The sequence below is a fragment of the Rhododendron vialii genome, chromosome 2a (genome assembly GCF_030253575.1).
Source record: "Rhododendron vialii isolate Sample 1 chromosome 2a, ASM3025357v1".
Taxonomy (NCBI): Eukaryota; Viridiplantae; Streptophyta; class Magnoliopsida; order Ericales; family Ericaceae; genus Rhododendron; species Rhododendron vialii.
Genome location: NC_080558.1, coordinates 2,038,204 through 2,050,172, shown reverse-complemented (window position 1 = coordinate 2,050,172; position 11,969 = coordinate 2,038,204). Strand labels below are relative to the sequence as shown.

Sequence of the window (11,969 nt, the reverse complement as noted above, 5' to 3'; positions counted from 1 at the left end):
ATTTTCAAGTTGTTTTCTTGTGTAACGTGATTAGAGATAAAAAAAGGAAATACATCTCAACGGATTACATGGCTATATCAGCAATGAACTTTTCTGATTGCAGCAGTCAATGTAGTTTTCCCGCGATCAACATGTCCAATGGTACCCACATTTACATGTGGTTTTCTGAAACAACAATCCATACAAGGAAAACCGATGAGCTAATGAGCATGAATTTAAACAAGTCATGATGACAACTTGGAACATATATACAAATCAGAACACTGAATACGAAGTTGCTGGAACATCTGATACGTAGTCAAGACTAGACACATTCATCATTTGTTCAATTTCACCAACCAACTCAAAACGGGGCAAGCTCATGGAGGCATTTGGCGTCAGCGTATCTCAAGCAAAGTAGAACTATTCGTTCAAGTTCCTTTGGATTCACAGTGAATCCATCACCTCTGCCTTAGTATTTGAACAACCCTTTCTGTTACTATCTACACTCCATCAACAAACAAGCAACTCAACATTCCACAGAACGCCCGTAACCAATCTTATTGTTTTGGTTCCAAAACATAGGAACTTCTTCACTGCACAAACCTATCTCACCTATACAATGGGATGTCCACACCTAGCTACTGAGCAATATCTTACACATATCTTACACAGAACTTGTCCCATTGAATTCCTACCAAAGAAAAAGAAAAGAAATGGATGTCATTCACAGATTCACCTTAGGTTTCCATTGCTGCTTTCCTCTAGAATACCAAACCAAACACTTTGTCCCAATCAATTGGGATAAGCTCCGAGAATCCCTTCTTTTCCATTAAGCTCTATCGAAGACATCTTGTAATGCCCTAGCATAAGTCATTCATAATCGGATTCATGTCAAGAGGATATAACGAGTTTTTCTACGTGTTAGCTGTCAACAACCTAACGCACAACCCACCTCTTAAGTTCGGGCTTCGGACTGGCTGTCTAGAACACTGATGAAAGTGAAAGGGTTTCCCTAAATAAAACAAAGTTGAAAATTTTGTTATAAGAAAAGGTTCACTTAGTAGAATTACATTTCTGATTTCTCCGTTGCATCTCAACAATGTAATTTATGTCTTTCTCAAGTATTTACAATATCTTATGTTTCCATGTCAAGACGTACTGATACAATATTGAATGTTTCTTTTTACATTTATTCGTGATTTCTATACCCGAAAGGTTGGCTCGGTGATCAAAGTCTGAGACTGATTGGTACTCATGGGTTGGCTCCCTCTTTAAGGTCTTGAAACTTCTTAGGTAATATCAACGGAGTCCATCTAATACAGAGCTTTGCTTTATCTTTAACTGGGACACTTCTACGTGATTAGTCGAGGTGCACGTAAACTGACCTAGACTATCAAAATAAAATTGACGAAACACGAGCCCCAAATATGTTTGTGGAACGGCATCACAAAATGTTGAAATCTGCAGCCTAAATTGAATAAAATTTCAACTTCTGTGTACGTGGAACTGATGTTATTCTATGATGATCGATACAATCGTAGAATTTACGCCCGCTTTGGACGAAGATTTTATTGAGAGTGTAAAGTCTTGGGGGATTTGTTACGAACTCGCGTTTAAGAGACGCGAGGTTCCTTCCAAGTTTCAACTTCGCATCTTGAACATGCGAAGTTATTTAAAACAACGTTGCGCTGTTTGAAGCTCCGGACTTATTGGTCGATTTTAAAGTCACTAGTGATGAGCATGTGCAACGGCATATAGACTATTTATAAATCCTGTGTTATTTACACAAAAATAGGCCTGTAATGAAAATTCAAAAATTTCCAAATAACAACATAAATGGAAGTTCACTCGAAGGATTCGTTTTGCTTTGGATCACTCATCATCAGCAGATTGAACAAAAAGAACACACCAATGCCTAAATAGTTGCAATACTTTGTTTCTTGTCAGCTAAGTATGGATCAGCCTTCTAATACTTCATATCGGAAAGCTCTCGAACTTTTTGAAGGCATATTGACGTAGTTGTTGGAGCGATGGATCTAGTATTCTTCGGTAGCAGTAGGCTGAAAGAGTATTGGGTTGCTTCTAAACATGACATCTAATGTTCCTTGAGATAATCTCATCATCAAAAAATTGCAACCTGTGTTTAACTTCGCGCAAAATTTGTCATTCTTTATTCTACGCAATGTAGTTCTTTTTTTTAGGAACATCCAACATCAAGCTACTTTTACAAACACTAAATGGGTGTTGGTTTACAAAGCTATCTTATCTTTGACTAACTGGGTGCTGGTTTGACAATCTCGTGGGAACAAGAAGGAGGGCATAATGAAATGCTTGTGATATGATCCTGCAAAAGCAACAAACGGGGTTGTTGATAAGGTAATTTTAACAAGGAATCTAAGGAAGAACTATATTGTGGATAAACGAATTTTAGTAACGATACTGCAAATATTGTAGAATCCATATTACAACTGCAAATATATACTCCACAAGAACCTCTCTGATATGAATCAACGGGAGTCAGTATGTCGGGCATTCAAGAACGCATGAACTGACAAACAAAAGACAATTACTTGTAGTTTCAAACCAATTCTAACGCACCGTGTGCAATACACATAGGGTAACAAACAGAATTTTAAAATACTAATGACATGCAAAAGTTCATCAAACTTTAGTAACGGTTAAATTGAAGCACACCTAGTTAGTAGTCAAAGGGTTTTTTGCGAAGGAGAGTTTCATAGATTCATGGTAGTAGCAGCGATCATCAAAGAATGAACTCTAAGGATCTTTTTGTATTTGCCAAGAGATTTTTAGTAACATTAATAAGTATACCTTTATGTACTTGGCCACCAAACACTCATTGGTGCAATAATTGAGGTGGTCGAGATCTGATTAGACCTTACACCACTCTCCCAACTCAGTATTTCACTGATCAAAAGATGTGAGACTTTGGAAGCACCTGAGGTTTAGTATTGTACCTGAATGGAGGGAATAAAAACAAAAGAGATAGGAAGCTGCATAAGTGATATCGAATAGATGTTACAACATATAGCTTGCCTTCAAGGTGTTTCATCTCCTAGATTTACACTTCTACTTACTTGATTGATCACGTTGACATAATATGCGGCAACCAGTGACGAAAGCAAGGCTTGAGGTGGGGTGCCATGACCCCACCTTTATGCTAGTAACACCTTAGTATATTGCATTATAGAATATATCATATAATGGGACAATTTGACATCATGACACCCTGTTTGGCTGACTAATACAGAGATAGTTACAGGGGATTTGTCTCATAATCAACCTTTTTACGTTTTGACCAATTAATTCCTTTGTAGTTTGGGCCTCTAATATGTGCACTACCTATTGTCATGGTCTTCACCCAACCAGTTATAAGTAAATGGGAAGCTCTTTACAAGAAATAAAATTACAGGGCCAATAACTTATAACAGGTGCTTGTTAGTGCCGTGAGTCATTTTGAAGCATCAACACACATAGATTCACATCAGAGAGAAAGACATCAGAATTCTATCAACTTGAAATGATGAGCAATTGTACCGAGAGAGAGAGAGAGAGAGAGAGAGAGAGAGAGAGAGAGAGAGAGAGAGAGAGAGAGAGAGAGAGAGAGAGAGAGAGAGAGAGAGAGAGAGAGAGAGAGTTCTTGTATGTCTGGGGTGATTATTTCAGTATGGGTTGATCTTGCAACACCTCGATCTTCAATTAAGACCATCCCAGGGTGTACATTGGCCGAATAAATTGTGCTTCCATTCCCATCAATGTTTTCCCACCAAATAGCAGTTCTCACTTTAAGTAGGAGAATTCTGAAGAATAGCGTGCCAATTTGTATTTGTACATGTGAAGTGACGTTGGACTACTGCATGAAAACCTCATTTATCAAACAAACATTTTGTCAAACAGTTTGTGTGTGAAAGGTACAGTGAATATGGTGGAAGATAATGCCTGACTATGTCTTTGAAAGGGGGCAAGGGGACAGTGGTTCAATTAGAGACAGGAAGGAAAACTGAATAATTATCTTACTTTCACCTGGATTTCTATTTGGCAGTGGGAAAAAATGCCATTTTGTTCAAGAAAAATCTAAGCAAATTTGAGGAAGAAACCAAAACAGTGAAAAATAGGTCCATTTCTCCCCAACCAAAAAAAAAAGTCCATTCTAAAATCAATTAAAGACCTTGAGATGTAACATGAATATATCAAATTGGTTACCTGCAAAGCACTTGACTTTGCAAAGCACTAACCAAATTCAAAAAACATAGAACACAGAGAAAGTGCTTGGTATCATAGAAGATGGCAGCTATTCCTATCACTCACGTTCTGTCCGCTGCAATGGTGGAAGCTCGAGGGTTTTGTGATGCTGTTTGCTTAGCAAGAGGTGGAACTGAGGAGGATTTTGTGGTGGAAGGAGATGCTAAAGAAGTTGTTCAATGCTCCAAGGGTAGAAGAATGCTAGCTCTAGCTTAGCGGTGCATATTAGAGCATGTACATCAACAATAGCTTAAATACCTAGTAAAAAAATACCTTTTTTACTTTACCTATCCATTATTTTCAATCCCACCACACCAACCTCTCTACTATTCCTCTCTATTCCCATTAAACAGTATAAAAAAATACTCCACATGTGGTAAGGTACTTGGGTAGAGTGGGTGTGGGACAGAGGAGTGAGAGAAAGAACAATATTTTACTCTTTTGCTCATGAATAGTTGCTCGGTAGATGTGGAGAGGATTTTTCCAAAAAGGAAAAATAGCTTCAGGTTTGCAGAGACTACTGCAAGCTGTTTTTGAACCTTTGATTCGGTAAAACAGCTACAAAGGTGGGTTTTGCTAGTCTCATGTACATGCTCTTACGGATGTAATAAATTTAGCTCGTCATTTCCATTATGTTTCGATTTCATTTGTTAGAAGCGATTGTAATAGATTCACTCATGCTATAGCCAAGTATGCCCTATTAATGGAGTTTCCTACCACCGAGGATGGGAATTTTCCCAAGTCTGCTGAGCCATTTCCATTTTTTGAGTTTTGGGCTGATGACGATCAATTTCTGCCCGTTGTTGGTATTTTGAATAGGAATGTTACTGGGGTACCCATGTACAAAGTATGTAAAAAGAGAGAATGAATTTCAATAATTCTAACACGACACCCACAAGGACGGAACCAAGATTTTACCCTAACAGTGGCGAAATGTATGCTAAAAAAATAAAAAGATGCATTATAATATTAATAGTTATTGGCCCATTGAATTTAGTTTTAGAATACTTTTTTGGATCTCCTTTCTTGAAAAAAAATAGAAGATTTATGACTAGTATATAATAAAAAATAAGGAAAAAAATCTAGCAGTGGCGACACTATATAAGTTGGGGATAAATTTTTTTTTTCACATATAATAATTGCGTTTTCTAAAATTCTTGTCGTGGTGGCCGCCGCCACTAGACCCCTCCTGATCCCATCCTTGGACACCCATTTACACACCCACACTCACAACAAGGGTGTTGTGAGGGTGTTGTGAGTGTGGGTGTGTAAATAAGTGTGATGGTAGAAGGACTCGAATGAATTTATGTCAAGCTTGATCACATATATTGTCAGAGGTTTTGAAGTTAGTGCTATCGTTGATGTCAGATGTGCTTTTAATGGCATGAAAGAGCGTCGACCACAATTTAGAATGCCTCACTTTATTGATAGATTGCATAAGGAATTTTCATTCTTAACGTGCATATAAGAAACATAGTTCATTATGGAGATTGTACTTCAAGATTTTTTTGATAACCAGAGCTCCAGGCCAGCTTGCATGCACCTCCACTAATCCCAAGGCTGCCAGACAAACCCTCAAATGATCCCAATGTTTAGAATGTTTGACCTCGATGGGATACGAACATACTACCTCATGGATGACAAACACTTATTTACTTTTTCATGTCCATTTGGCCAAATCCCTTATGGTCATGTATTTCGATTTGTCAAGCTGATAATTATTCATATTGGAACTTATATTTCTATTGTCATACCCCTCACTAGCAGGGGCAGAGCCAAGATTGTCGATGAGTGGGGTCGAAAATTTGAACTATGTATGATTCACTTTTTCGAGTTGCTATTTGAAAAAAAAAATCAAATTAACAAGTTAATCAAAAAGTAGATATATATTAATAATAATAACAATGAAACGCTATTCACGTTTTGGGGATTTTTGTGGGCGGAAATTATATTTTGACTCCTCTTTTTCCTAGGTACAAAACCCTTATATATGGGTTGGGGCAAAAATGAATTTTAAAGAGGGGGGGGGGGTGGGTCAAATGAGTAAAAATTATACCAATCTCTAAAAAAATTTGGGAGGCAGTGGGGTCAGCTGCCCCCGGACTCGTAATCCCTCCGCCCCTGATCACTAGGCAAAGTCCCTGCATCTACTTGGGAAAATTTCCCAATTATTTGAAGATGACATAAGAGTTGATAGCATCGTATTTATTCATATTGTAACTTATCTTTCTATTGTCATGCCTCATTGTGATTTATCAGTTTGAAGGTCAACGCATCCCATCGAAGAGAGGAAAGAGAGCATGGTATTATAAAAGATTGAACGAGTGATTCTAGGAATTCATGTAACATGACCTTTATAGTTTATACCATATACAAAGGTTATGAATATAGTATGTACTGGCTAGAGTAGCGCGCGTTTTTCTTCCTATACAGTACGTAACAGTATCAGTGAGATATCAGGTACATTTTCGGATTGATTGATTGTTGATGTTATCTTCCCATATCGTAAAATTTAGCATACAATATATAATTATTTAGAAATAACATAAAATAAAAATTAATCCGGTACCGTATGATACCGATCCGGTACCGTATGATTAAAATAATCTGGTACCGTACGGCAATATTGTCATCCACAGATGGTTTTGTTTAGTCAACGGAAAGAGCATAAAAGATGATCAAAGGGCTAAATAAACAAAATGCGAAAGACAATTACTTTTCTCCCACGAGTACCTCATTTTTTATTTATTAGTTTGCAGGTCAGTGCTTCCCATCCAATGGAGGAAAGAGCATGGTATTATAAAAGAGAGAAAGAGTGATTAAAAGAGAGAAAGAGTGATTCAAGGAATCCGGGAAACATTCCCTTCATACTATATACCGTACCGGTTAGAGTACCAATTTTTTTGCTAGTGAGATATTGGTTATTGTTTCGGATTTACTACCGTTTGAGCTATTTTTGCATATCGAAATATAATATATATAATTACTTGGAAGAAACATAAGATAAAATTTAATGTGGTACAGTGTAGCACTAAGTCGCATTGGTCCGTATCGACCGGTATTCTAGCCGAATCGGAATCATAATTCTGGGGTACCGGATTTGCTAAAAAAAAATTACGATCCGGCTGGTACCAGCCCGTCAGGTATAGGATGCCGGAAAGATAAACAACTAACGTTTTTCCTTTTCTCTCTGGTTATTGTTTTCCAAACGTGTTCCAAAACTCATTTTCCTATTTAGGATATAACCAGCGCTCCCCCATTCCCTCCTTTACAGCTCAAAGACAGCAACATTTTCAAACCAAAAAACTCAACCTCACCACAACAAAACTCAGACTCCAATCTGATCATCTATCACACCCAACAAAAAAGCAAGACATCATATTCAGCAAGTTTAATTTGATCCGATGGATCATGGTCAAGACACAGAAGAAGGAACAGAAAGCCTTCGTTTGCAGATCGAGGACCCTACCGTTTTCGAACCACAAAGCAGTATCGACACGGAGAATTTCACTAGCAACGTCAATCCCAATCCCCCATCAGGTCCCACGGCTCATGCACCGGAAAAGAAGCTAACCCTCTTTGCTCTCCGGCTAGCAGTGTTGGAAAAAACAGCGACGGGGTTGGGAACTCTGGGTTTTATCTGGGCAACAGTTGTTTTACTTGGTGGCTTTGCAGTCACCCTTAGTGTAACGGACTTCTGGTCCATAACCATAATTCTGTTAATTGAGGGGACCCGGATATTCAGCCGGAGCCACGAGCTCGAATGGCAACAACACCAAGCCACGCATGTGATCGCAGATGTCGGAATCCGCGCAATAAGATCAAGCTCACAAGTCATGATTCAAACCGTGAAGGCAAGTTGTTTCCGGCCTGTTAATGTGGTTCGGAAGCAGAGTCCACAGAGTACCAGACAAATAAACAAGAGCTTGCACCTGGAAAAGAGCCGGCGAAAGTGGGACCGGAAAAAGAAGCTGACTCGGACGTGGGAGACCTCGGACGTTCCAATTTTTAATTTTTCCCAGTGGGCCTTTCAGGCCAAGAATGTCAGCAAGGTTCTGTTCTGGCTCCAGTTGGCATCTGCAACAGCATGTACAGTTTTGTCACTAATGAAACTCATCGAACGTAACTACGGTGAGGTGGAGAAAGGAGATACTGATAAGAGGAACCGCAAAGCGGCTCTGATTATATTCTACTCCTTGGCATTTGCAGAAGCAGCGCTTTTTCTGCTGGAGAAAGCATATTGGGAATGGAAGGTGATTTACTGCAAGGTGTTGGAAGAAGTGAACGAGGAGTGCGAGCTGGGGCCTTCAGGTATGGTCTCAGTTACAAGATTCTTCTATGATGCCTATTCGAGATGCGTAAATGGAAGCATTTTTGATGGATTAAACACGGACATAGTTTCGTTCGCCATGGACATCTTGGCTTCGAATTCGCTGGATGAACAGCTCAGTGGAATTCGGGTCTTACATAAATTCGCGATGAATGAGCGGTTCTCTAACGATACTCTACAAAAGATCGGAACGACGTTACCGGTTGTGGAAAGGTTAGTCGAAATGCTGAATTGGATAGATCCGGAAAAAGAAGAGATCAGGCTATCTGCGGCGGAGATATTATCAAAACTAGCCGGTAAGGACCAAAATGCTCTTCGGGTTTCGGGAATACCTGGTGCAATGGAGTCCATATCATCTCTGCTTCTGAACCACAGGACGCTACCTGGTGCGGATGAAATCCCTGAGAAGAATACCATCCACGACAATGAGAGTTATAGTTTCTGGGATTTCAATCATTTGGGACTTCTCATTCTAAAGAAACTTGCTCGGGACCATGGTAACTGCGGAAAGATAGGGAACACAAGAGGACTCTTGCGTAAAATCATAGACTTCACTCACACGGGGGAGAGGTTACTGAAGGATGAAAATGTTATGCCGTCCAAAATCAAGACGGTGAAACAGTCACTGCAAGTGCTGAAGATGCTGGCTAGCGCGACCGGGAACACAGGTAAACAGCTCAGGCATGAAATTTCTGAAATTGTATTCACAATCAGCAATGTTAGAGATATACTGAAGCATGGTGATAAACAAAGGGAGCTACAAAAACTGGGGATTGAGATTCTAACCAGTCTGGCAATTGATGCGGATGCAACAGAGAGGATTGGGGGCACTGGTGGAGTTTTCAAAGAGCTGTTCAATATTTTCTTCAATGAGGGGATGCCTGAAAATCAGAACGATGCAAGAATCGCAGCAGGAGATGCACTAGCAATGCTGGCATTTGAAAGCAAGAGTAATTGTTGTAGAATTTTAAAGTTGAATGTAATTGAAAAGTTAATCAAAGCGTTGGAAGTCCCGTTTCTACGCATAAATGCAGCAAGAATTTTAAGGAATTTGTGCATCTACGTCGGAGAAGACTGTTCCCTGCAGCTAAGGGGAGTCATTATTGCAGCACCGATTGTAAGTTTCTCAATAACACAAAAGGCACTCATTTTCTTAGAATATGAAAGAAAGTAATGCAGATAATAATATGGATGATCAATTCTATTGCAGGTGCTTAGAGCTATCATGTCAGAAGAGGACAAATTGCAAGAAGTGATGGTGGGACTAGCAGTGGATGTTTTCAAATTTATGAGTAGTGAAGAATCGAACATCATGTACAAGAGAGCTGGAATTCAAGAGGCTGAATTGGCTAAGGCACTGGTTCAGATTCTGAAAAAATATCAGAAGCCATCAATCAAGACTCCGAGAATAAGGAGATTTGTCGTAGAGTTGGCAATTTGGATGATGAGACACGACGAAACAAATGTGCAAATTTTCAAGGATCTTGGAATGAGAAAGGAGATGGAGAATATCGTGGAGACAACATCCGAGCTCGAAAACTTCAATGTTTTCTCTGGTGCCATTGGAATGAGCCAGCACAGCACAACCATTCACTCACTTGTTGAAACCGCAATGAAGTCACTGGAACGAGCCAGCACAGCACAATAATTTTTTTCGAAATGATATTTCTGTTTCGACAAGTCAGGAAAATGCAATAATTGTGTAAGTATGGGTGCTTGAAGCTCATAAGCTGTTATTTTTTATATGTACCAAATGAGTACCAGAAATTTCTATGATTCCAGATCAAAGCTATATCTATTGAGACTTTATTATGTCCGTAAATTCGGTTGAGGATCTCATATGAAGCAATTTCTCCATTTCTCCACACCTATTGTTACTTAGCAGAAATTGATCTAGCATGTAAGTTTACAATTCACCCTATCCTGCCATCAAAGAAATCAAGTGGCGGAGTTTTGTTTTTCATGTGGTAGATGGCTAGGAAGATGCTCATATTGGCTATTTCGACTTTGTGAATATCAAAATGCTATGCCTACCCGGATCACTAAATCATCTAATTCACACTGCAAGCGATTCAAGCATTTTTCTAATTCACAGGAAGCAAATATATGCAAACCTGCAAAAAATATATTACCTTCAGATAGGCCTGAATCCTTGTGCATGATGACATTATCCGTTCACCCTGAAGTCATAGAATTTGATGCTACATAGAGCAAGATAAGAAAACAAAATAATCAAGGAACAGGTCCATTCATAATAGACCTGAAGGCTGAAGGTCATAATTTCAACAAGAATCAGTAGTTATATATCATTAAGCACAACCATAAAGACACCATTGATATTTTTTCACTGCTTATATCATGGACCTTGATCCATACTAAATGAAGATAGAAAAATTTGTGAAGTTCGGAAAACTATCTTTACCAAATTTTCATAAACAGAAATATGGAAATTAACAGATCTCTACACGCCATTCAAATAAATCAACATTCAACTTATTCATGTCTCTAACGTTGGGCTAAGCAATCATCAACTCCTAAGTGCACTAAATGTCCCTAATCACCATAAATTGTACTTCTCCCTCCTGATAGCTGTTAACATCTTTTCCGAAATGAGTAGATACAAAATTTTAAGTGATATTAGCCATATCATAGCCAAGCACTTTTGAGACAGCTCCCGCGCCAACCATTTTACCTCCTCTCTCAAAGCAAATCTTCGTCTTGTCAAAAAGAAATTGATCAGAACACACACCAACGAATTAGGCTAGAAAAATACCAACAAATACTGAACAACACAAACCAATCCAGGATACTCATTTATCCCCAATAGTAGGCTTGTGTACTAAGGAGTCAAACAATCCTGTTTCACGAGGCATAGCTGAAACAAGCTCAAAAACTGCAGTCACATTGTCTCCAGGCATCACCATTTTGCATTTTCAGGCAATTTCACCTTCCCTGTAATATCTGAACGGGGCCTAAGGTGGAAATAATTTAATCTCTTCTAAAACCTGAATAAAAAGTTAGATAATTAGCTCGAGCATATATAGGTATTGAATTGAGCTGGTTTTTCGCAAGAGCCCTTAAATAAATATTTTAAATTTAATGAATGGCTCGAATTATTGGTGTGAGATCTGTAGTAGGCCCCATATTACAATCTATGCACAGAAAATATGTGTCAATAGCAAAGCTGGTTTATTTGTGTCCAGTGTCTTCCACATTTTTCAGTTTTTGTGGGGTTCAATCCGAAACCAAAAATATGATCGGAATCTCTCATTCTGCATAACTCATCGAGAACAATAAATTTGATCGGACTTCATTGTCTATCTAGATGATTTGTAACTTCAAGTCTATTTTTTTCTTGCAAAAATGTGATTCGTTCAAATAGAAGAAGAAGACGGAT

General features: G+C 38.7%; 1 protein-coding gene and 1 long non-coding RNA gene across 2 annotated transcripts; one reads left to right on the top strand and one right to left on the bottom strand.

Moving 5' to 3' along the window:
• The first annotated feature begins 7,468 nt into the window (after positions 1 to 7,468).
• LOC131316638 (uncharacterized) lies at positions 7,469 to 10,377 on the top strand. The gene is made up of 2 exons (XM_058346069.1): positions 7,469 to 9,689; positions 9,783 to 10,377. The coding sequence occupies exons 1-2, from the start codon at positions 7,647 to 7,649 to the stop codon at positions 10,218 to 10,220; spliced, it is 2,481 nt and encodes an 826-aa protein (XP_058202052.1). The 5' UTR covers positions 7,469 to 7,646; the 3' UTR covers positions 10,221 to 10,377.
• Positions 9,123 to 11,530, bottom strand: LOC131316639 (uncharacterized). Its single transcript, XR_009197207.1, has 3 exons — positions 10,705 to 11,530; positions 9,359 to 9,453; positions 9,123 to 9,264 (listed from the first exon to the last, which is right to left on the bottom strand). It is a non-coding gene; the product is annotated as an uncharacterized LOC131316639 (long non-coding RNA).
• Positions 11,531 to 11,969: the final 439 nt, after the last annotated feature.

Excerpts from the sequence above, each read along its gene's own strand:
- LOC131316638 (XM_058346069.1), top strand. The coding sequence starts at position 7,647 with ATGGATCATGGTCAAGACACAGAAGAAGGAACAGAAAGCCTTCGTTTG. Across the intron at positions 9,690-9,782 it reads TCATTATTGCAGCACCGATT|GTGCTTAGAGCTATCATGTC; the intron begins GTAAGTTTCTCA and ends ATTCTATTGCAG.